Below are 26,361 nucleotides of genomic sequence, written 5' to 3'. Positions count from 1 at the left end.
AAGTAGCTGAACCCAGAGAGCGTTCAGGAGTGAATGGATGGGCCCTGCTGATTTCAGTTGGTCTGTTTTTCAAACCTCATGGTATAGATTCTTGAATGAGAGAGACTTCCTGTGGCTTAACCAGCCTCAAAGCCAAACACCCTCAGAAGCGACCCCCTTCAGGTCCTGGAAGCGCAGTGCTGATCACACCCTATTTGCACCTCCCTCTAACTTGTGTAAGGACTTTGAACACTTCCCTTTCCCCAGCCTGGTCACTTGAATTCTTCCAGTTCTTCAGAAGTTAGGCGCCCTCTGAGAGGGACCTGGATCCTAGCTTCCTCCACTGCCCCGGGCCAGTGAGCGCCCAACTTGAAGAACAGACATGTGCAGCACCTGCAGGAGGCTCACACTCAGCCATCTGCCACGTGGCTGTTGAGCACACCCTGGGTGTGCTTGCGCTGTGGCAGGGTGGAGGAGAATGTAGAATATAAACCTAAAGGTGGCATCTGTGAAAACTCATCGTGCATCCAGGGCAAAATAATGCTAGAAAAAGCTTTGCAGGCTGGGGAAACTTTAAATGGCAGGAAGATCAAAATCAGGGTAAAATTAGGAGAAATGCTGTGAAACACTCACTGCAGAACAAGGAAATCAAGAGTGTCTCTTGAGGCTGCAGCACAGAGAATATTCCTGGAGTATCACCGCCGCTCTTTTGATGGGGCTCGGTGCCACTGGCAGTGAGAGCTCAGCAAGCAGTGCAAGACAGATGAACAGAAGTGGCTCCCAAGGAAGGGAGCGTTGTTCCTGGTACAGACCCAATCATTTGAACAGGCTCAAAAAAATTTCGGGGGAGAGAGCTACAGGGCATGATGGGAAAGAAGGGATAATTTGCGTGCACCATTGTAGTGCAAGAGGAAGCGTCACACTCAGGGTCTCATGCTCATTTGTAGTCAGCCTAGTAGAGTTGGTATATTTGGAGTTACTAAAGCTACAAAATACCAGAAATAGTTCTCGGCCTTCACCTCCCACCCCATCTGGACTTCACTTGTAACTCCTCCATTGTGAAAACCGAGGAAGGGCAAAATGTAAATCGGTTACTTCTGCAACATCTGGTAAGGAAGGTGTGGGAATGACTGAGCTGATGGGTAGCGAGGATGCAGGGCGTCCTGTGCTCTATGCCCACCCCATCTCCACTCTTCTTTATCTAAGATGAGAGGGCTGCATAACAATTTCTCCCACTCATAAACCATCTTTCTTGTGAAACATTTGATGTTTTAAACATGTCGACAGCCTTATCTGTATTACAATTTAAAGAATCTTTCCAAAATATTTAAAGAATCAGAGAGACCCCACGGGTCTGGGAGGTAATGATTCCACTGTGAGGCAAGTGACCGGGCTAATGGGTTCTTGCATCCCAATGACATCATGATCCCAGAAAATGAATGGAAAATTCTAGAGGTGGCTACCTACTGTATGATTTCATTTATACGACATTCTGGAAAACATAAAACTAAAGGTAAGCAAAGCTACATCCTTTTAAACCTTGAAAGTTACCCCCAAATCTCAATATATTCAAAAGTGGGAAAGTCATAGGGGCCACATTTTCTAATCAGTGCAAAAATATTATATATAACCTAATGACAGGCTAGTCAAGAAATTAAAAATAAGCTTCTGAAAAACCTTGCATAAAAAGAAGTCTGAGCTTACATTTGATCTGAGTTCTTTGGATTAAACAGTAGTGCCACATATCAGAACTCATAGTTACGATCAAAGCAGTAATTGGATAAAAGTGTGTAGCCCAAAATGCATTAATGAGAAAACAGCAATGATGGAAAAGAAATCAACTAAGAATTTAGTGCCAGAGGTGAGGGAGAAAACAAAGTCGTTTTCGAGAAAGATAAAGAATAAAAACAAATTCATGAAATTTACAGTGATAAAACTAAGTTATTTTACCAGCAAAAACAGCTTTATTCAAGAATAGCAGAGAATTGCAATTTAGGACAGGCAAGCCATGGCAAAAAAAAACCCATAGGCTAGTCCAACAAAGGAGAGAATGTTATTTTATGGAGAAGGAGGAAGCTAGGGGAGGGGTTGTTTTGGAAAAAATGTCCATTTGAGAAAAGCAAGAGTTCAGGGTGATGAGGGTTTCTTATTGGCTGGGTTGCTGGGGTAGTTGATTTCTCCAAGGAGATGCAATGTGTATCTTTTCCTGTTGTGGCCTGTAATTGATGATTCTTTCCTGTTGGGGATTCTTCAGTTGGGGTGTGTAATTGGCAGTTCTTCCTGTAATTGACATCAACTGGTAAGGGGGTGAGAGCTCCCCCTTCTGGTCTCCCGACTCCCTTTTAGTGAGGTTTCCCTTTATTCATTTTCATACACTCATGATCCACATTGGAGTACTACCCAACGGGAAAATACTTCAAAAGCCAAGGTGTGTTAAAAAGGAACTCAGAGGCTGTATAGGTGGAGTTGAAATTTGGGTTGCCTTCATGGGAAGTTTGCCTCTCTAGTTTCCTTATACATTGGTTTAACTTTCAGGGCTCTGAACCGTCCCCTGATGGTAGGATCATTTTCTAAGAATTGCTGAGGATGGTTCTGAATTTATGCCCTCTAAGGTTCTTGTTGCTCCTTCATTGGCATCTTGTCTATGAGTCTGTACCCTTGTTTATGATTCTAACAGGTCTTAGGCCTTAAGAGGGAAGTTTTTTTTTCATACAGTACTTGATGTGTCATCATATTCCCAATGTAATTCAAAAATGTCTGTTTTCAGAGGTTGGAAACTATAATGAAAATAAACAGCTGTTGATGATCATCCAAGCACCAAGTTTAAGTTTACCAGAAATAACTTTTCTGCGCTAATTAAGGTCAGGTTACATTTTTTTCTAACAAGATACTACTTTTGATTCCAAATTACTAAAAGCGTATGACCAAGATTAGGAGTTTGCCTTGGCTTTTGCTTGAACTTTGAAAGAATTCTCTTAAATGCCAGGTTCCTAGGAATTGGGAAAAGCCATATTTGAGTAGGATTATCTTTTGGTTAAGATCTGACTATTTAATAAATTGCCAACCTAGGTTATTCCCATTTCCTCAGGCTGCTCTTTAAATGCCATAAATTATAGAATAAAGCCTCTGAGGTCACGGACGTTGGTTTTGCATTCATAGAACTTTGCAAACAAAGGCAGCAGTCACTGGGGCATTATGCCTGTGACATCCCAACGTGCACTGAAGTGATGCTCAGCAGTCCATGCCATATACTCGCCTAAAGAGGAAAACAATAGCAAAGATAAAGAAGCACTGACTCCATGGTATTTAGAGAGAATTAATGGAAATGAAATGCGTACAGAGTTCTCCCACAGATATGGTAAGGGCAAAGGAAAAAAGATACATAAAGCTAGTTCGGCTAATCAGATCATATGCCAATGTCTGAAAGGACTAGCTGAGCGAATACATACCAATGGTATATTTAAAGAATCTTGTAAATAGGTAGCGTTCATTCAGTATATGTTTTTAGGGATGCCTGGGTGGCTCAGTAGGTTAAGCGTCTGCCTTCGGCTCAGGTCCTGATCCCAGGGTCCTGGGATTGAGCCTCACATTGGGCTCCTTGCTCAGCAGGGAATCTGCTTCTCCCCCTCCCTCTGCAGCTCCCCCTGCTTGTGCACTTGCTCTCTCTCTCTGACAAAGTCTTTATAATACATGTTTTTAGGCCTCATGTTAATCAGCTATCACATTGAAAAATTAAGTCTCTACAAATATTTTATGACCCTAAATATGCAACTCTCCCAGAAGCAATTACACTTTTGTCTTTCAAACAAGCAGGCAGTAATTTGAAGCATCACATTCTGACAGTGGTAAGATGACTATTAATAATGAGTTTCAGTAAATTTGCAAACGATGAAATGGATGGATTTTTTTTACAGGAGATGAAAAACATACCATATTGACTCAAAGAAAGGAAGAAATGAAAAAGAGCAGAAATGAAAGAAGAAATTGAAAACATAGTCAAAAAGCCACTCTTGAGAGATTTCAGTAATTTTACAGGCAAATTCTGCAAATCTTCAGGACGAACAAAAATAATTTCCTAATAAAGTTAGATAGGGGTGCCTGGATGGCTTAGTTAGTTGGGCATCCAGCTCTTGGTTTCTGCTCAAGTCGTGATCACCAGGTCGTGAGATCAAGCCCCACATCGGCGCCATAGAGTTTGCTTCAGATTCTCTCCCTCATTCTCCTTCCCTGCCCCTCCCCCCCGTGCACATAAATTAATTAAATCTTTACTCTTAAAAAAAGATTGTTTTTTAAAACTCCTTATCAATCTCAGCAGTATAATAAAAGAATAACCATCTTTTAGACCCAAGAAGAGTTTACTTAGTAAGGTAAAGGTGATTCAAAATTAAGAAATTCATTAATCTAATTTACTTCATTCACTATTCAAAGGGGAAAATTCATATTCTTAAATAGATACATATTCTCAATAGATTTTTTAACTGATAGAATTCAACAGTGCTCGCTTCGGCAGCACATACACTGATAGAATTCAACATTTTGAAAAATTAAAGAAAATTTTCAAACATACTTAAGTGTTCAGAGGAAGGGGACGCCTGCGTGGCTCAATCAGTTAAACATCCAACTCTTGATTTCAGCTCAGGTCATGATCTCAGGGTTGTGAGATGGAGCCCGGGTTTGGGCTTAACATTCTCTCTCCCTCTCCCTCCCCCCAGCTTGCGTCCTTGCTATCAAAAAAAAAATTTTTTTTGTAGAGAGGAAGGTATAACAAAGTCCGTATGTTAATGACACAATCCAACAATTATCAGTATTTTGCTAATATTTAATATTCAGATTTTATTAACACTTTTTGCCTTTTCTCACACTCTCCTATTCCACCATGGCTCAGCATGGCATAAATCGTCAAGACTAACTACTCCCTCCACTGAACATTCCAGCACCTAGTAACTGAGTGAAAACCATTGCTATTCATTTAGAAATTTTAGCACTGAGAGGAGATAGGTTGCTCAAAGATTTTATAGGAATAGCATACATTTCTTGTTTATCCAAAGTTCTAAATGATTCAAGATGTCAGCATTACTAAACCACGTGTAAGGTTTCCAAGAAACCATACAAGAAACTCTAATATTAAACAGAGGAAAAATTAAATAGATTATGAAGCTAAGTTGAAACTCTACGAAGATGAATTGAAACATGGAACACTGAGAAAAGAAAGGAAGAATTGTAAGTGAGGAAAATGCTTAACAACCATGACTAGTCCAAGAAATACGAAAAGAACATAATCATCCAGCATTATTCAGCGTGGAAGAACAAACTAGAAAGATTACAACTGTATACAGTGCTGTAAATTTTAATACAGTGTCAGTCACATGCACCTCTCATCTTGTCTGATAAAAGACTTCCGTGTTCAAAAGAAGACAATGCCTTTTATATATATAATCCTTTCAGGAACCATCAGTAAGGTGTAAGCCCAGCAATAGGTGCATGGATGAGTAAATTGTGTACATCTAGACAATGGAATACTGCTCAGAAATTTTTAAAAAAGGAATGAATGATTGATATACATAACCATCGTGAAATAATCAGGCTGAGTGAAGGAAGCCAGACAAAAAAGATTCCACTTGTATAAAATTCTTAAAAATGCAAATTAACAGATGGTGGGAGAAAGTAGATCAGTGATTGTTGAAAACAGGCAGGAGCAGATGAGGGGGGCCTGCAGGAGGGAGTCCTCAAGGGTGTGAGGACGCTTGAGGTGGATAATGCAGTCATGATTGTAGTGGTAGTTTCACAGGTGTGTGCGTGCCAGAACTTAGCAAATTATGCCCTATAAACAGTATGTGCAGACTGTATGTTTGTTCCACCTTAATAGAGCCATTTTCAAAAATGTGTAAGAACAGACTTGGATGTCATTTGCCTTTGATTTCTGAAGGCTGTCTTTAGTCATGAGCAACCCTACGATGTTCTCTCAGAGGAGTTTGCTCACTAAATCATTAAGTCTTCCCAGGATTTACAAACATGAGGTGTGTACAAGCAAATAAAATGTGTTAACTAATAAGATAGGCAGGAGGGGTGGGTGGCACCTGGGTGGCTCAGTCAGTTGGGCAGCTGACTCTTGGTTTCACTCAGGTCATGATCTCAGTGTCCTGGGATCGAGCCCCGCAGCAGACTCCACGCTGAGCTCAAGTCAGCTTGAGAGTCTCTCTCCTGCTCCTTCTGCCCCTCCCCCCCACTTGTACTCTCTATCTCTTGGTAAAATAAATAAATGATAAGATAAGCAGGCACAACTTATTTTGTACTATGTAACTAATAGAAGAAATTATGCTTAACTCCGTAAAACTGTCTTCTTCCAGAAACCTCCAGCACACATTATACATATGGGCAAAGTGCCATCAGTCTTCTCGTTAAAGTCATGAAGAAGTCAAAGGTACCTACAAGTACTGCTACTTTTCAGTATTTACAGATCTTCTTGGCCAATGAAATAAGACCAAGGCGAGGAAGCATCTTGGACTTGGAAAGGTACAGAAAGTAAACCGACAAGTGTGACTATTTATAGACCGTATGATCATCTGCCTAGAAAACCCAAGAGGATCAGTAGAAAGACTACTAGAATTAATGAGAGAAGTCAGCGGGGAGGCCAGATAGAGTACCCTTAGCCTTCCTGTGCACCAAAATAACTACTTAGAAACTTGAAGTGGGGAAGTATTTACAACGCAAAAACGGATCCATAAAATACTCAGAAATAAACCTATCAAAAATGTGCAAGACCTGTTTGAGGAAAGTCTTTAAAATCTACAGAAGAGAGGCTCTCAGTGAACACGTATTTCATGTACTGATTGGGAAGACCCAGTGTTGCAAAGATGTTGGAAAAGTAGTCCCTTGAAACCCGTTGACGTTACCACGTCACAGTCCTTCCTTCTGGGAAGCTATTGGGATTTTTTTTTGTTAATGAGGCAAGTTGCATCAGTATCTCTTAGAAAATAATTGCCTGGGCCATGTCCTGCTCCCAGCACCTTTGTTTGGAGCCTGTACTGGCTTGTCCTTGCCCCTCAGTGTCCTGAATGAAGGGAAACCATCATGTCTCTGCTGCAATGGCACAGATGCCTGGAGGAGCCCCAGGTTTCCACCCCGGGGGCATTAAAGGGGGCTTGTCTGCCTGTGGTGCCCATAAAACATGGCTGTGAGCTAGACAGATGTCTGTCTCCACCCTTTGAACAAGTGAGCCGCCCCAGTGTGGGCATCCTGGACTGCTCCGGCGGGGCACTGTGGACGGGAGTTGTGAGCGTTGTTCCGGCTGTGGATGAAAGGACGCTAAACACTTGACCACGTCTCTCTTGCACTCCTGGAGCTACATCCTGGGATAATTAAAAGGGCTACTCCAGAGGACTCATCCTGATTTGGCAGGTACTCAAACGGATGTCATTTCTCATAAATCTATAAATTCAATGTAGTCCTACTCAAAATCCCAACATAGTATTTCTGGACCTAGAAAAACTGATTCCAAAATTTAACTGGAGGAGAAAACAGACATGAACAACCAAAAACAATTTTTTTTAAATTTGTGAAGAGAACTTCACCTACCCAATATAAAAACATATACTAAAACTATAATCATTAAAACAAATTCCAGGGGCACCTGAGTGGCTCAGTCAGTTATGTGTCTGCCTTCGGCTCAGGTCATGATCCTAGGGTCCTGGGATCAACTCCCACATCGGGCTCCCTGCTCAGCGAGGAGCCTGCTTCTCCCTCTGCCTGCCACTCCCCCCCTCCCCCCCACTCGTGCTCTCTCTCTCTCTCTCTCTCTCTCTGACAAATAAAATCTTAAAAAAAAAAGTCCAGTAGAATATAAGAATTAGTAATAGTAGGAAGAGATAAATCTACTGCTGGAATAGAAGAACACATCCAGAATTTAATCCCAAAGTCCTATTTAAGGTTCTTTAATGTAAGCTTTGGTATTTTTTGCTTTTACTTCACCAACATTTGAATGACAGCATCAAACAGAAAAGTGCACTCGGCAATTTCTCGTTCTTACGTTGCTTTTATGCTTCTCTCCTTCAGCCATTCTCATGGTCCTCAGAAAAAGGGGAGGTTGAAGGGCGTAGACCTTGTTTGCAATGGCTTGTGGTCCACTGGGACAGGCCAGGGGGACTGTCCCTGCAGATGGCAGGACAGATCAGAGCAGGCCAGGGTCCCCAGCCCTCCCTTGCTTCCTGGGAATAATTGAGCAACACTAAGTAGCAGGTGGGGATCTGGGTGCTTTGCACATATTGGAGCAGCCTAACTTCTTCAAGGTTTCACAGCTAGTTAAGGCTTGGACCTGTCAGTCAGTGGGGTCTCAGAACCTGACGGCCTCCCAGGACTTCCGTCCTCCCTCTTGGGACGTTTCCTCTTACTGCCTTGTTAGCATGCCTGCCATCTTGACCTGGCTTCCTCCCACATGAGTGCTCTGGCCCAAGTGCTCACACAGTCATGCCTTGTGGGCATCCCTAACTCAGCTGTCACCTGGGACTGTTCCCTGGCAGTTCAGCCCAGAGGGGACATCAGGGCTGCAAAATGCCCTCATTGTAGCTGCCACTGCCATGGCCTTCCGTAGGTGATGTCAGCGTTTGTCTGAGTCCTCTCCTGACCTGCAAGCACCTTAGAGCAGGGACCCCGCCATTCGTCCTTTTATTCAGTGATTGGCAGATGCTAAATGGGAAATGTTGGCTCTAGAAATGGATGATAAGCACCAAATTTTGCCAGAATTCTCAGAAATGACCTGGAAAGAGTCATAATTGTGCCTGTTCAGCGATCCAGACAACTGACTCTCTGGCCTTGTGTGGTGGTAACTGGCCCCCCTTTTGCTTGCACGGTTGCAGCCCATGAGATCTGAGCGGACGGAGATGCGGAAACGGCAGATGCCTGCAGCCCAGGAGACCACGAGCTCCACGCCAGGCCAGCCCGGGGCGGGGGACCGCGGGTCCAACACCTGCTGCTTCTGCTGGTGCTGCTGCTGCAGCTGTTCCTGGTAAGGTCGGGCCTTTTCCCCGTCATGCCCTCCTGATGGGCAAACGGTGTCCCTGAGTAGTGCCAGCTTATGATTAACTCTCGAGGCATTTTTGGTTCTTTTTTTAAATATTTATTTGAGAGAGGGAGAGAGCACGAGTGGGAGGAGCAGAGGGAGAGGGAGAGAGAATCTCAAGCAGACTCCGTGCTGAGTGTGGATCCCAATGTGGGGCTCAAACTCACGACCCTGAAATCATGACCTGAGCTGAAAGCTTGAGTTGGACACTTAACTGACTGAGCCACCAGGTGCCCCCATACATATTTTTAAACAACTACTATATGCCTGACACTGATTTGGGATCTGTGAAGGACAACAACACACACACACACACACACACACACACACACACACACACACACACACACACACGAAGGGGCTCTGTATTCCAGCTCAAGGGATTTCTATTCAAATCCCTGAAATCAGGTTAGTGTGTTAAACAACTAAAGAATAGTCTAAGGCCACTGGTGATCAAATATTAATATTTGGGCAGAAACAATAACTAGATGGTTAGAAAGGAGTGAACTCAAGGCAGTGTACTTGGTAATAAAGGCTTTGTAGAGGAGTTAGAATTTAAGGTGGGTCTTAAAGGTTAAGGTTAAGTAGAGGGCGCCTGGATTTTATCTTCTGTTTTTCTTTCATGAATTTCATGTTTTCAAAAAGAGAAATGTCAAAATAAATGCTTACCAGAAGAATATAAAAATATAGGCTAACTTACTGGTGTACAGTAAGATACACAGTCTTTGCTTCAAAAGAGAGATACACAACTTGAATGGAAAATATCCTTGACCATTTGAGTCATTGTCAAAGGTCTGGAGGAATGTATAGAGTTTATATCTAGAAATCATAGGAACGTTAGGTGGCATTTCTGAAATCTTGGCTACAAGAAGTGCTTATGCCCACCAAATGTGTGCCTAACTTCAGGCAACTAAAATATTGTATGTTTATGTGGTCTTGACCACAAGTTGGACCAAGACCTCACTCCCCAGAAGAGAAGTTGACCAAGTGATAGTACAGCTATGAAAAACAGTGACAGGACTGTTATAATTGGGGCGAAGCAGGTGGAGGCTGACATTAAATGTCCAGGAAAATTTGGTCTCTTGCTTGATTTGAGCTAGTGTTAACTTCCAAGAAGTTCCCATCCAGTAGATGGGACCCAGCAGTACCACACTCTGAGGCCTGATGGAATCATGATGGTGGGTGCTTGGCCTGTTCAGAGCAAAACCCCAGATGGCAAGTGGGAATATGAGGGACGTGGGGCTGGCAGGAGCCAAGCGGTCTGGCACTCCAGCAAGGCTTCAGCCCCGAGTAGGCATCTAAAGGACTCGGCAGGAATCCGGAGGAGAGGCCCGTGTTTGCACACTGTACACACGTGGGTGTCCAGGACCCTCCCTAGACCGGAAAGATACCCACTAGTGATGACGGGGTTTCATTTCAGCCCCTCTTCCAGTCCTTCACTCTGCTAATCAGTTTCAGTGAGGTAATTAGAGGTGATTGTGTGAGAGATGGGCAGAGATATCCTGGTGTGGGGAGACTCCTGTTGACCCTGTCACCCTCCCTTCTCTGCTGCCTCAGAGGGACACAGGAGGCCGAGATCGTGGCCTGAACAATGTGCTCCACCGATGGTGTAAGCATAGCAGATGGTGGCCTGCTGTTTCCAGAGCAGGCTCCTACTGGCACCCAACTAGGGTGAATAAATTACGGAGCTGTGCTTAGACATCATCATCATCATAGCCAACACTCCTGCAGCACATATTTTATGTGTACTTAACAGACAATAGAGCAATGAGAAACAATGTTGAATTGTTATATTGTACACTGAAACTCATATAACACTGTATGTTCATTATGCTTCAATTAAAAGAATACAATGGAGCAATGTCTTCAAAGAACTGGAGAAAAGTAATGGAAAACTTAGTCAAACTATAATTCAAGAGTTGGGGGTAAAACAAGACATTTTCAGACATACAAAGGCCAAGAGAGCTAACTGTCTTCAGACCTACCCTAAAAGAACAAGAAAGGGTGTACTTCAGGAAGAAAAAGTGAACCCAGAGGACACGTCATGGGAAACAAGTAACAATCATGGACGCAAAACTGATCAAATATAGCTATAAAACATCATATTTAATTTTAAAAAGAATCCAACATTGTAAGAAAATAATCTCATGTTCATGGTAGACAGGTAACTTCAGACTTCTTTAGGGAAAAAAATTACATTTTCTTTCCAAATTAATGGTATTCTTGATTAGTCAGAAGTATAACAGTTTCCACATTGATGGAAGACAGTAAAAGAAATATAGAGAACTAAAAAAAAAAAAAAAAGATAGAGAACTATCAACATAGGACAAAGGTGATTTCAACAAAAGAGAGAATGAACTATTTTATAAATACCAAGATACCTGGTATTAGGGTGACCAGCTCATCCCAGCTTCCTGGGACTATCTTGGTTTTAGCACTGAAAAGTCCTATGCCCCAGAAAACCCATGAGTCCCAGGCAAACCAAGAAAGTTGGTCACCCTACCTGGTATCCAAATCCACAAAAATACTTCTATTCCTATATTGCAGCTCATGCAAAACCCAATCTCTCCCTTAAAGAAAACAAGATCAATTCCAGATGGTTTAAAGCCCTAAATGTGGGTAGCCAAGAATAAAATACAGACTATATCTTTCTGATCTTGGTATTGGGAAGAACTACTTTTTAAAAAGATTCATAAATCTGACTACATTAAAATATAAAAATGTGTCTAACAAGAGAAATAGAAACATATTCTACACAAAGACTTATCCATGAATATTTATAGCAGTGTGATTAATACTAGCCAAAAAGTAGAAGCAACCCAAATGTCTATCAACTGATGAATGGATGAACAAAATGTGGTATATCCATACAGTGGAAAATGATTTGACCATAAAAAGTGTGAAGTATTGAAACTGCTAAAACATGGATGAACTTTGAAAAGATGATGCTAAGTGAAAGGAGACAGACACCAAAGAACATATACTGTATGATTCCATTTATATGAAATGTCTAGAACAGATAAACTCACAGTCACAGAGACAGAAAGTAGATGAGCAGTTCCCTAGCCCTAGGGGATGGGTGCTGATGTGTACAGTTTCATTTTGCAGTGATAAACTGTTCTAAAATCATGGTGATGGTTGCACAATTGTATGAATAAACTAAAACCATTGACTTGGACCATTTAAATTGTGAGTTTATGGTGTGCAAATTATATCTGAATAAAACTTTTAAAAATGTGTTTAACAAAAGATCAGAAGTAAAATGAACAGATAGAACATACTGGGAGAAGATAATTACAAGGCATTTAGCAAACAAAGAACATAAACCTAGAACATATAAAGAAAGAACTTACAAGAATATAATAACCAAAAGAAAAATAAACAAATGAAACAAAACATAATCCACTTGTGCTCCTACCAACAAGGATTGGATATGTGAAAGCTAAATATATAGCCTTCTAAATACAATACTGTACCCTAAAAAAAAACCTCTTGCACATAGGCAAAAGGAGACCTGTATGAGAGGATTCACTGAAGCATTAATCTGATTGAGAAAAATGGAAAATATCTCTAAAGTTCATGAACAGAGAATGGATAAATATATTGCAGTGTAGTTATACAATGCAATACCATACAGCACTTAAATGCATGTACTGGAGGGGAAAAAATTGTGGGGCACCTGGGTGGCTCAGTTGGTTAAGCATCCAACTGTTGATTTGGGTTCCGGTCATGATCTCAGGATTGTGGGATCAAGCTCCGAGTCGGGCTCCATGCTCAGTGTGGAGTCCGCTTGGAATTCTCTCTCCCCTCTCCCCGTCCCCGCCCTCTCTCTCAAATAAAAAAGTAAATAAGATCTTTAAAAAAAAAAAAGGTACACGGCACCTGGGTGCTTCCGTCGGTTAGGCGTCTGCTTTCAGCTCAGGTCATCATCCCAGAGTCCTGGGATTGAGTCTCACTTGGGCTTCCTAGGGAGCCTGCTTCTCCCTCTGCCTCTTTCTGTCTCTCTCTCTGTTTCTCATGAATAAATAAAATCTTTAAAAAAAGGCACACAGCAAACTTTTAACTGTTTCAATGTATAACCTCCTTGATTTTTTTTTTCTCAGCATGCTTTTGAGACTTACCCGCGTTGATAATACATAGTAGAGGCAATTTTTAAGAAAAGAAAAAGGAAATATGTTTTCTAAGCCCTTGTATTATCTTTCTTAAAATTCTGCTTCATGGCCTTCTGGCATTTTGTTTTATCAAAGAAGTCATGCTGATGCTGAATTTCTTAAAAATAAACTTTTTTTCCTTTCTAGAGATTGAAGAATTTTTCCTCTTTGTAGCTCAGAAATTTACCAAAATATATCTAACTATGGGGCTCCTTTTACTGACTAGCTCTTAAACATGGTGAGCAACTATTTTAGCTTCTAGCAGCCTTTTCTTCTACTGTAACAATAACAAGACACTCAGGTTAAAAAATTGACATAAAATATATTTTTCGCTTTTTTTAAGAACACATTACCTCATTGAGAAATATTCTTTTAAAAAATAAGACATGGAAAAAATGTCAAAGCTTAAATAAAGATTGTATTATTTAATTCACAATGTAATTTCCAGTTCTCTTAGAATCTTGTGTCAAATTCATCCTTTCTTTTTCTCTTTGATTTTTCATACCCATTGTGTACTGATGTTTTCTGCTTACAAAAGAAGCCTGAGAAGTCAGGCAGTATTAATGCTCCTGCAGCGAGAACACCCTCCAGATGCCTCTTAAGTTATTTTTGTTTCAAGAAACCATTATTTACTGAAACTGGCATCATGAAAGCAACAAGTCAGAAGAGTTCTTGCATTTCTAATGACTTTGCATTAAGGAGAAACAGAGCTGCACACACACACGCACAATTACTGAAAATCCATAAAGCAAACGTGCTAAAACTAGGCTGAATTACTCTTCTAAAATGGTGGAAAGAGTGGAGAGGAAAGCTATAATAAAAGAAATAGAAGAGTACAGGAGCAATAGTCAGATAAAGCAAACTCAAATAACCAATATAAAAAGTCCATTTTGAAATCAGTGGGGAACTAAAAGCATTCCTCCTGAAAGCAAGAACAAGGCAAGGATGTCTATGCTTTCCCCTACTGTCTAACATTGTATTTTAGCTATCAGTTGATGCAGCTGGACAAGAGAAAACAATGTGAGGCCTAAGAATCAGAAGAGAAGTGTTAAGACTCTCCCTATCTGCAGAAGATACGAGATTATACCTGGAAATCCCAAGAGAATGGTTGCTAAATTAATGCAAACACAAAATAATTCAAAAGGAAGAAAGATACAGAATTGGTGTAAAAAAAGAATAGCCTTCAGAATATAAAGAACTCAGGCGCCTGGGTGGCTCAGTCGTTAAGTGTCTGCCTTTGGCTCAGGTCATGATCCCGGGGTCCTGGGATCGAGTCCCCGCATCGGGCTCTCTGCTCTGTGGAGAGCCCTGCTTCTCCCTCCTCCCTCTTGCTATCTCTGTCTCTCTCTCTCTCTCTCTCAAATAAATAAAATCTTTTTTAAAAATTTTAAAAAGACATTTAAATAAAAATCAAATTAAAAAGTAAAAGTAGGGGGGCACCTGGGTGGCTGTGTCGGTTACGCATCTGCCTTCGGCTCAGGTCACAGTCCCACGGAGCCTGCTTCTCCTTCACTCTGCCTACCACTCCCACTGCTTGTGCTTGTGCTCACTCTCTCTGTCAAATAAATAAAATCGTTAAATAAATAAATAAATAAATAAAAGTAGGCAAAAGATCTGAGTAGACAGGTCTCCAAAGAAGACATAGAAAGAGCTAATAAATACATGAAAAAATACTCCATCTCATTAGCCATTAGCAAAATGCAAGTCAAAACCACAGTGAGGTACTACCTCCTACCCCCTGAGACAGTGAGAATAAAAAAGAGAGACACTAACAAGCGTCGGCAAGGATGTGGAGAAACTGAGTCCCTCCGGCACTGCTGGTTAGGAATATAAAACGGCGTGGCTGCTTTGGAACACAGTTTGCGACTTCCTCAAAATGCTAAAAATAGAGTTACCATAGGAAAGCATTTCCACTCCTAAGTGTCTACCCAAGAGAAATAAAAACAAACATCCACAGAAAAAACTTGTACATGAACATGCACTGCAGAATTATTTATAACAGCCAAAAAGTGCAAATAACCAGGGGCACCTGGGTGGCTCAGACAGTTAAGCGTCTGCCTTCAGCTCAGGTCATGATCCCAGGGTCCTTGGCTCGATCCCAGCATCGGGCTGTCTGCTCAGGGGGGAGCCTGCTTTTCCCTCTGCCTGCTGCTCCCCCTGCTTGTGCTCTCTTGCTCTCTCTGTCAAATAAGTAAAATCTTTAAAAAGCTATTAATCTAAATGTAAACTCTCAACTAGTGTAGACCACAGTATTATAATTTATTTTGCTAATATTTTAGCATCATACTTCTGGTTTTCTTTTTTTTTTTAAGATTATTTATTTGAGAGTGAGTGAGCAAGAGTTGAGGGCAGAGAGAGAGGGAGAAGCAGACTCCCTACTGAGTAGACAGCCCAGCGGGGCTCCATCCCAGGACCCCGAGATCATGAGCTGAGCTGAAGGCAGATGCTTAACTGACGGAGCCACCCAGGAGCCCTAATTTTGGTTTTCTTAAGAAAACCAGTCAGGGTCAATTTTTTTTCAAGAAAGGAAAGAAATTCTACTTGGTAATCTGGAGTTCCCTTTAAAATATTCCTTGATGCAGAATGATCTCAACTGACATGTAAATGTCTTGTTTCATGCAGTCTTACTGTTAGAAACCAAGAAGAACAGAGACCCAGGAGGCCCTCCCATGAACTCACACGAGAAGACCTTCCAACCTGTGAAGAAAGGTGAATCTCGTTGTTTAGCTCACTAAATTTTTAGACAGAAATGCCAGCCTTATTGTTTTGATTTTTCATCATTGTAACACAGTTTCTCTAACTGCAGTTTAATATCAAATAATAATGTGGCACCCCTTTCCACTCTGTAGAGTTCATTGTGTGACAGGGAGAAAAATTAGTTTCATTATTAATATCATCCCTGCTAATCACAAATATAAATTGAGGCTTCCTGACAAAATATGGTATTATCCTATTTTCATATGATAGACTTTTTTAAAATAAAAGACCATAATGAAACATACATGTTTGGTTTTCAGAAAGTTTTAAAAGTACATTTTTTTCTTAACTATATACTTTAGCTAATGTATTGTCTTAATTTAAGTATTTTGGGGAAAAAAAAGTTGGGAAGAAAACACAAATTACTTTCCATAATGTCAGATTTTTTTTTAAAGATTTTATTTATTTATTTGCCAGAGAAAGAGGGAGAGTGCAAGCAGGGGGAGTGGCAGGCAGAGGGAGAAGCAGGCTCCTTGCTTTAAGCAGGCTCCCCGCTGAGCAAGGAGCCCAATGTGGGACTCGATCCCAGGACCCTGAGATCATGACCTGAGCCGGAGGCAGACGCTTAACCATCTGAGCCACCCAGGCACCCCATAATGTCAGATTTTAAAATTATCTTTTTGTTCCTGCATTATCAGTTGGCTTACCTATTCTAATACCTTTTCTTGGTATTATACCTATATAATTACAGATACTGGACAAATATCCTAAAAACATTGTTCAAATAGGCCTAGTATTAAATTGCTAATTTTTGAAGGGAAAAAAACAAGTAGCCTAAAAGGCTACTTAATGTTTTTTTTTAAGATTTTATTTATTCATTTGAGAGAGAGAGAGAATGAGAGAGAGAGCATGAGAGGGGCGAGGGTCAGAGGGAGAAGCAGACTCCCTGCTGAGCAGGGAGCCGGATGTGGGACTCGATCCTGAGACTCCAGGATCATGACCTGAGCCGAAGGCAGTCGCTTAACCAACTGAGCCACCCAGGCGCCCTTAAGAGTTTCTTTTTCATTCTTTATCTTATTTATCCTTACCAAGATTTTTCAAAGTCTGGGAAACATATTAAAATCTTCCACAATTTGGGGCGCCTGGCATACTCCATTGGAGGAGCATGAGACTCTTGATCCTCAGGGTCATGAGTTTTCAAGCCCCATGTTGGGTGTAGAGATTTCTAAAAAAAAAATAAGTAAAAACTTTTTAAAAATCTTCCACAATTTATGAGCGTGTTTAAAAATAGCCTTTATCAAGGGGCATCTAGGTGGCTCAGTGGGTTAAGCATCTGCCTTAGGCTCAGGTCATGGTGGGGAGTCTGCTTCTCCCTCTGCTCCTCCCCCAACTCTCTCTCTCTCAGATAAATAAATAAATCTCAAATAAATAAAAAATTTTAAAAAATTTTTAAATAGCTTTTATCTTGAGGCACCTGGCTGGCTCAGTTGGAAGAGCATGCAACTCTTGATCTCAGGGTTGTGAGTTCAAGCCCCATGTTGGGTGTGGAGATTACTGAAAAAAATAATTATTTTTAAAAATGGCTTTTATCTTATATATTCCGGTATGTTGTATTCTGTACTAAAGCTTTGAGGCTCTAATATCTGAAACCAGAATGCCTCATTGAGGCCTGACTCTAACCATCCTGCCAGTGGGACCTTGGGCACCCCGGGATCATGACCTGAGCCCAAGGCAGACGCTTAACCGACTGAGCCACCCAGGTGCCCCCAGATTCCTCTTGTATAAGAATATCAGTCCTAGGGGTGCCTGGGTGGCTCAGTCGGTTGAGTGGCTGCCTTCTGCTCAGGTCATGATCTCATGGTCCTGGGATAGAGCCCCACATCGGGCTCCCTGCTCAGCGGGGAGTCTGTCCCTCTCCCACTCCCCCTGCTTGTGTTCCCTCTCTCACTATCTCTCTGTGTCAAATAAATGAATAAAATCTTTAAAAAAAGGAGAGTATCAGTCCTACTGGATGAGGGCTCATCTTAATCACCTCATCTTAACTTAGTTAAATCTACAAAGACTCTATTTCCAAATCTAGTCACATTCTGAGGTACTAGAGTTAGGACATCAACATATCTTTTTTAGGGGACATTACTCAACTCACAATACCCTCCTATAAAATAAACAATAGATCCAGTGGGTTTTGCAGATTGGTTCCACAAAGCAGTTCTGGAATTAATCATTCCAAGGTTATACAGGTCGTGTATAACTACCCAAATGTCTAAGAAATCAATTCAACAGGGATACCAAAACCAGATGAGGATAGTACAAGAATGGAAAGTTGGAGATAAATCCTGCGTGCTCAGGAACTCTGGCCACATACAGCCACGTGGGCTCTTAGACACTTAGTGTTGGGTGATGAAAGCAAGTGGCAGAAGACAACATGGAGTCAGCCATTTTTATAAAGTGAAGGAAAAAAAAAACCACTGAAGGATAGATACTCTTCAGGGATACCTACCTACATAGAAACAATGAAAAGAAAGGTAGGGGGAAAGAAATTATTTAATAGGGATCATTGTTGGACAGACGAAGCTTTCTGACCTCAATATAATTAAAATATAAGTAAAAATAAACTAAACCAGGGTGAGTCCAAAGTCAAGCCGAGCAGTGCCTCAGGGTGGGGGAGTCAGGAGAGCAGGGTGCGGCCATGGGACCACAGTAGGCACAGCTGGTGGTAACCAGCCGGTTCTCACGGTGAGTGCTGAACTATAATGTGTGTTTGTTACAATCACCCTTTATAGCTTGCAGTTATATAACGTAATCTTTCCACAGCCGCATGGCTGCTCTGCAAGGTGGTGTGCTGAGGTCTGACGTACTTCTGTCACAGTGACTGGGAAGTCTTGGTCAGATGCTTCTAGGATTTTTCTTCACTGTTACAGTTATAAAGCTTTGCCAGGACTCATCGAGATGTGAACAAGTACGCTCTTGGCAGTTCTTCTGGAGATCAGCCTGCGAGCATTTGGCCAGCAGCCATGCACTCCAGCTAAACAACCTGAAGGGATCGCACTCGTGTGTTTTTGCCAAAGGCCAATGGAAATGGGCACAGCCCTCTCCCTTCCTAAAGGGGCCGAGGTGCACATTTTCATCCTCAGAAGGGAAAAGGGTTTGTTTCTAGTGAGGAAATGCAAAGTAATTACCAATAACCTAGCTCCCTCTGGCCCCTTCCTTTCTGTCTCCACTCAGCCCAAGTCCCACTCTGGAGGAGGTCAATGCCTGGGCTCAGTCCTTCGACAAGGTAATGCTCACTCCAGCGGGAAGGAATGCTTTCCGGGAATTCCTCCGGACAGAATTCAGTGAAGAAAATATGCTTTTCTGGATGGCATGTGAGGAACTGAAAAAAGAAGCTAATAAAACCATCATTGAAGAGAAAGCAAGGATAATCTATGAAGACTACATTTCTATTCTTTCTCCTAAAGAGGTACGTACCCTGCAAGGGGCTTCCTCCCAGGAGGCTGTTGGTAAAGTGAACCCCGTCAGTGTTGGGTCACCCGGGCACAGTGACAGCTATTCCAAGACAGAGATGACCACTCCACCCGCACTCGTAGTATCCAGATGCCGGGACTGTGGTCCCACAAGCGGGCTCTCAGTGGCCCCTGAAATCTGTGAAAGTTTTTGTGCCTCTTTCTGGAGAAAGTATTCCTGACTTTCACCAGATTCTCCAGAAGGGGGAGTCTATGCATTTTACTGTAAACACCGTTTAAAAACATTATACCCGGGGCGCCTGGGTGGCTCAGTCATTAAGCATCGGCCTTCGGCTCAGGTCATGATCCCAGGGTCCTGGGATGGAGCCCCGCATCGGGCTTCCTGCTCAGCCAGGAGCCTGCTTCTCCCTCTCCCGCTCCCCCTGCTTGTGTTCCCTCTCTAGCTGTGTCTCTCTGTGTCAAATAAATAAATGAATAAATCTTAAAAAAACAAAAACCATTATACCCTGTAAGCATTTCTTTAAATAAAATCATCCTTTTATTCTGAGCACCAATTATTTTTTACAGGTATTTTTATTTGAATAGAAATAGCCTTGCTAATATAACACAGAGGTTTTACCTGGGGTGTCCTTCCCTTAGAGCAGAGAGACTGTCAGGGGACATCAGTCAAGCTTCCATCCCGTAGTTTTTGTTCCTTCAAATCTAAAATCTGTGGGGTCAGGGTGATCTCAAAACCAAGCTCCTTTCTTACATTTTTTGAAGATTTATTTATTTGAGAGAGATGGTACGAGTGAGTGGGGGAGGGGCGGGGGGGGAGAGAGAGAGAGAGAGAGAGGGAATTTCCAGCAGACTCCCTGCTAAGCATGGAGTCCGACACGGGGCTCGATCTCACGACCCTGAGATCACGACCTGAGCCAAAACCAAGAGTCAGAAGTTCAACTGACTGCGGCACCCAGGCAACCCTAGCTCCTTCTTTAATTCCAAGTAGAATTCCAAATTCTTTACATTCTTGAGTGGAATAGTAAGGTAGACCAGGGTTATTCATGGAGGCAGATCGTAAAGACCTCCTAAGTTTAAACTTTGGACTTACCCTGAGTGCATGGCCAAGTCAGTGCCAGGTCTGAAGTTGGAGTGTCAGAATGGGGTTTGTACTTTAGAAAGAGCCCTCTGACCAACCAGTGGGGCGATTTGGAGGGGCACTCAGCAGGCAGGAGACCAGTTAGGAGGCCAGTGAACCAATCTTGGCAGAGAAGAGGGACGAGGTGCAGAGACCTGAGAGGGGTTAAAGAGGCAGGGTCCCCGAGACTTTATGACTGACTACAGAGCCAGAGGGAAAAGGAAGGATGAGAAGGACTTGGAATTGGATGGAAATAAATAGTTCTCTTCCTTCACAAGCTACACAAGAAAGAGATCTGGAGATGCAATCTGTGTTGAATGTAGAGTTAGCCTTTGAACAGCATGGGGTTGCGGGCACTGACCCCCCACAGTCGATAGTCTACGTATAACTTTGACTCCCTGAAAACTTAACTACTAAGAGCTTACTGCAGGGGCGCCTGGGTGGCTCAGTCGTTAAGCGTCTGCCTTCGGCTGAGGTCGTGATCCCAGGGCCCTGGGATCGAGCCCCGCATTGGGCTCCCTGCTCAGTGGGAAGCCTGCTTCTCCCTCTTCCACTCCCCCTGCTTGTGTTCCCTCTCTCGCTGTGTCTGTCAAAAAATAAATAAAATCTTAAAAAAAAAAAAAGCTTACTCTTGACCAGAAGCCTGACATCAGCTATTAACACGTGCTTTGTATATGTATTCTATACTGTATTCTTACAATAAAGTTACAGAAAAGAATTGTTACTCCGAAATCATAAGAGAAAAATGCACTTACAGATTTTATAAAAAAAAAATCCACTATGAGTGGACCCATGCAATACAAATGCATGTTGTTCAAGGTCAACTGTATTGAGTTACCTGTGTGTGGGCACAAGGGGCTTTCCAGGAGGAAAATGGGTATATGCATCTGGAAAGATAGATCACTGAAGTCAATATTTACTGATATAGCTAGTCATATTTTCAGGTTTATATGAAAGAAGAGTGTGTGCATTGTATAGCATCGACACTGTCATGGCCTCCTGGGGCCGAGCTGGTCCGGCTAAGGTTCTTCGCACAGAAGAGAAGATGTCTGTGTGTGCATCTCTGCAGCCTGTAGTCTTGTTTATCTGGCATCCTACAGGGAGAGTCTGAGCCCAGGAGCTTGCTCTGGTCTGAGACAGCCTTTTCTAGGATGAGCAAAACATCAGAGAAAAAAAGCCAACTTCTTCTTAAGGAACTTAATGAACTCCAAGGACTTTAAATTAATTCTCATTAAATCCCCACCAATTACCATCTCCATTATCCCCTTTATGGAGGAGTTCATTAGGGTGCAGCTTACTTTTTGCCCCAAGCCCCACAACTAAGCAGTGACATAGCTGGGACTTAAACACGGGCCCTGTACTCTTAACTCTTCCACGGTGCTCTGAGTTAGCATCCACTCACCAGCCAGCCTGACGCTCATTCCCAGAAATCTGCGACTGTGTTCTAGCTGGCTACAGCCTGGGACTTCCGGGGTTTAGCCCTAATGCTATCAGGAAATTAGCAAGGGGTACGTCTGTGCATGCTACTTTTTTCTTCAAAGGACACAGTAAAAATCATTTTAAAGAAAGAAAATAATGTTGTGGTTTTCTTAAAGCAGTGTGATCCCCACCAGCGCTACCTAGAACTTGTGACAAATACACATTTTCAGGCCCCTCCCCAGACCCACCGAGTAGGAAACTCTGCAGGTGGGGGCCAGCAATCTGTTATAACAGGCATTCCATGGCCTTCTGACACTGCTGAAATTCGAGAACCCCCTGTTCATTATGTGTTCAGTTTCTTTTTCAGCAATTTAGATTTTTGGATGACTTTGTTTGGTTTGGGATTTTTAAAAAACAGAACAAGCCATGGTGCATTGAGGGTGGATTTCCAAAGAGAAATATGTCTAATACCACTCTTATGTGTGTCTACTGACAGGTCAGCTTGGACTCCCGAGTAAGAGAAGTCATCAACAGGAACATGGTGGAGCCATCCCAACACATATTTGATGATGCACAACTCCAGATCTATACCTTAATGCACAGAGACTCCTATCCCCGGTTCATGAACTCTGCCCTCTATAAAGATCTGCTTCAGTCCTTAGCTGAGAAATCGGTTGAAGCATAGGATGTTATCAAATATATTTATTATTAATAAAATAATAAAAGAACTGATGGACTACATCTAGTACAGGGAACTTAGAGATAGTAGTACCTTCTGCTAGAGTAATACTTGGGCTGTTTTAATAAACAGATGCTTGCTTTTACAGAAGACTAGTCACAGTGTAAACCGTGGCCACCTGTAGTGATACTTTTGAAAAAAAAATGGGGTATGCCTGTCTTAGAAAAAGATAGGATATTTACATTTACGGTCACCGCAGCATGTTGTCAATGGCAAAGGTTACTCTGGAAGACTACTGCCTGGGGCATGCACATCCTCTGGAGCCAACCAGACCGCCTTTGTTTTGCATGAGTGCAGTTATTGGATGACTCTCCTCCCAAGGAAAAGGCGTTCGGGTGTTTCTTAGCAACTCCTTCCTTCCGTCCAGCTGTTTTGAGTATTTTGCTTCTCAGTGCCATCACAGGACCCAAATTCCCATTTTATAAAGATGTGTCACCACTACTCATAAAAATGGAATTTCACTTTTATCTTAGAATCCATGTATGTATGTGCACGTGTGTCTGTAATGGTTAATGAAAGTACTGTGCTCTTAAGTGGGTCAGTCGCACCTGTTTGGTAAGAAAGTAGTGTTTAGAAAATTCTTTTGTTGAAAAGTTACCATGATTTTATTATCATAATCTGCCAACCTAAAGAATGAATTTTTAATTCACAACTTAGTCGCGTTCATAACAACTTTCAAATGAGCATATTTCCATTTTTATTATTCAAAGAAATATGGGCATTTTCAGTCTAAAAAAATAAAGCACAAGAGTTTTATCTCCATTTTTATTCCACATGTTAAATATTGGGGACTATAAGATGAAGTAAGTAGGGAGATACGCAAGGTATCATTTTAGGTACCAGACTAGGATTCTGATTTTAGATCCCACTATTTTTTTTTTTTTTAAGATTTTATTCATTCGTCAGAGAGAGAGCACAAGCAGGGGCAGAGGGAGGAGCAGGCTCCCCGCGAGCAACGAGCCCGATGTGGGACTCGATCCCAGGACCCCGGGATCATGACCTGAGCTGAAGGCAGACGCCCAACTGACTGAGCCACCCAGGCGTCCCTAGATGCCACTATTTTTAACTGTAGGCAAATGAAATAACTTTTAACAGCTTCCAGGTAAAACTAGTGGTTTGTATCCCTGAGTCATCCTGAAGAAACCCATCACTGCAGTGAATGGGAAAGACATCCAAAATCTGGAACGGTTTGAGTAGTGGGTTAGAAATTACGTGCAAGGGGTCCACGGCAGGCTTCACCCTACTGGGGGGGGGGGCTCTTTCCTCCTGGTTACCCTCACCTGGCCTGATAATTACTTCATTACTCTCTTCAAGCCCCAGACTAAGCCCCTTGCCCTCATTCTCAGTGAAACATCTTACTTCCTACTTTATGGTGAAAATGGGTCCCCACCAGCTTCATCTTCCCATGTAACCTACAAATAAGACTGAATGGGCATCTGTTCTCACCTCCATCAGTCCAGTCCCAGGGAATAATGTGCTCTTTCCTCCTTTTCAAGGCATCAACCCCTTACATGTGCTTTTAATGCCATAGTCTACAGCTCATTTTTCACTAGACAGAGGACATAATTGTGATTGAGGTTATAAACTCTGCCCTCTGGTTTACATTTAAGTAAGGATGACAGGTGTTCATGGCCACTACAGTATACTTAGCAAGTACTGTAACAGGGAGGAACTGAGCCAGAGAAGTCTTGGGCTACAGAAGATTTTGGCAGAGGGTGGGGGAGCAGAGGTGTAGGGAAGGCATTTGTAATTGAAGCAACCCCAGATGAGTCTAGTTGCAGACATGAAGTGTATGAAGTGTCTGTAAGACAGATAAAAGATGTCAAGACATCAATTGGATGGAGGGACCTGGGTGGCCAAGATTTTAGGCTGGAGTATTTGGGATTTTTCAACACAGATGAGTAAGACTGCTGGGAGAGTTCTAGCATGAAAAGAGCTGAAGGTAAATCCTGGCATCAATGGACCAAGAAACAAAGAGTTTCCAAAGAAAATTTAGAAGGATTTGCCTTCTCGGTTAGGGTAAGAAAGTGGGGATATGGCAGCAAATGAACGGGTTGGGGGCACATAGTGGTCAATTAAACGCTCTTACCTGGAACTCCGCTCCCTCTATACCCCCACGTTCCCGTGTCTTCAACTTCACCTTGGGTTTTTCCCATGCCACCACGTGCAACCTCGGGTTCCCCAACTAAAAACGAGCCTGTGTCACATAACTGCTGACCCCTCTTCCTCTCTCAGCAGACTCGGCAGGAGTGCCGTCTCCATTTGCTCATCTCCGCAGGCGCTCCTTGAACCTCGGCAGCGCACCCACCCCCCGTGGCGGGGTCTCCACCAGCCCAAACCTGATACCGTGTTCAGGGTTGACGGCCCAGCTCCCTGACACTGACCCTGCCTCACCGGAAACACTACTTCCTTGTCTTCCTTGCTGCTCTCGCTGTTCTCAGGGTCCTCCTCCTCTCCCTCCGCTCCCTTCCCAGCCAGTGGGGCACAGCAGCAAAGTGTCTGGGCTCTGGAGCCAGACCGACTCCTGCTCACGGCCTGAGGGTGGGTACGTAGTCTTCGTGGGCCTGTTTCCTTGACTATACAAACGGGGATAATAATGGTACCTTATCCCTAGCATTGCTGTGCAGATTTGTCCCCCCAAAGGAGGCAGAAGTTCAGGGAGTACAGTGAAAGGGAGCGGTGGGCAGGACAGCCAAGGAGAAACTGCCAGCTTGCTGTGCAGATTCAAACTAACGCATGTGGGGGCACCTGGCTGGCTCAGTCAGCAGGGTATGCAATTGGTGATCTCAGGGGTGTGAGTTCGAGCCACGTGTTGGGTGTAGAGATTATTTAAAAATAAAATCTTTAGGGGCGCCTGGGTGGCTGCCTTTGGCTCAGGTCATGATCTCGGGGTCCTGGGATGGAGCCAACACGCTCATGGCTCCCAGATCAGGACCTGGGGTACACTTCCTGCCGCTTTTCATAATCAGCTGCCAGGTTGACATCTCCCCTTGCATATCCCAGAGAGGAGTGAGATTCATCTAAATTCTGACTTGTCATCCTGCTGCCCCCCTCCCTTCAAGCCCCACCCCTGCCTAAGTCCCCAATTACTCAGCCAGTCGCCTAAGCTCTTCTCTAGGTGCTAACTTCTCCCTTCTTTCTCCTTGCAGACAGTCACCAAGCCCTGCTGATCTTAACTCTGAATATTTCTCATGTTGTCTCTCCTTCTGATCCCCATTACCTCACACCTGCCAGTATCATTGCCAAGAGCCTCCTAACTGGTCTCCCTGCCCCCATCTCAGCCTTTCAAATCCACCTTTCAAAATGCCACAAGGTGATGTTTCTCACGCGCAAATCTGCTCGTCACCCTCCATCCACTCCTTAGAATCTTCAGTAATTCCTGACTGCCCAGAGTACAAATACCAAATTCTTGGTATGGGATACAAGCAAGGGCCTCTATATATATAGTTGGGCTACTGGCTTCCTAGCCAACCCCACACAGGGTTTAGACTCTAGAATATATACTTATAGACAAGTATATATTCATCCTTTCAAAACTGCTCATACTGTTCATACTTTCTGCTACCCCTACCCCTCTCTAAAATGCCACCCTTCACTTAGCAAACTCCTGTTTAAGATTTACCTCACACATCACTGCCTCCAAGAAACCTTACCTGACCTCCTGATTCATACTTCCATTGCACTGGGTGCCATTCTCAGGTATTCCAGGATTTTCCAGTAGAATACTTATCATCTGAGTT

At 42.8% G+C, this 26,361-nt stretch overlaps 1 protein-coding gene across 2 annotated transcripts in view; it reads left to right on the top strand.

Moving 5' to 3' along the window:
• RGS20 (regulator of G protein signaling 20) overlaps positions 1 to 23,278 on the top strand; it is a 72,873-nt gene extending 49,595 nt beyond the window's left edge. For both annotated transcript variants that reach the window (XM_088023140.1, XM_088023141.1), the window contains 4 exons: positions 8,832 to 8,980; positions 15,808 to 15,894; positions 19,108 to 19,342; positions 22,379 to 23,278. In XM_088023140.1, coding sequence (XP_087879266.1) covers positions 8,832 to 8,980; positions 15,808 to 15,894; positions 19,108 to 19,342; positions 22,379 to 22,567 — 660 coding nt within the window. In that variant the 3' untranslated portion in view covers positions 22,568 to 23,278. The remainder of the gene's footprint in view (positions 1 to 8,831; positions 8,981 to 15,807; positions 15,895 to 19,107; positions 19,343 to 22,378) is intronic.
• The last annotated feature ends 3,083 nt before the right edge of the window (positions 23,279 to 26,361 follow it).

The sequence above is a fragment of the Eumetopias jubatus genome, unplaced genomic scaffold (genome assembly GCF_037043125.1).
Source record: "Eumetopias jubatus isolate StellerSeaLion01/CBP00866 unplaced genomic scaffold, mEumJub1_p1.0 scaffold_4, whole genome shotgun sequence".
Classification (NCBI taxonomy): Eukaryota; Metazoa; Chordata; class Mammalia; order Carnivora; family Otariidae; genus Eumetopias; species Eumetopias jubatus.
This window is presented reverse-complemented; position numbering and strand designations above follow the sequence as displayed.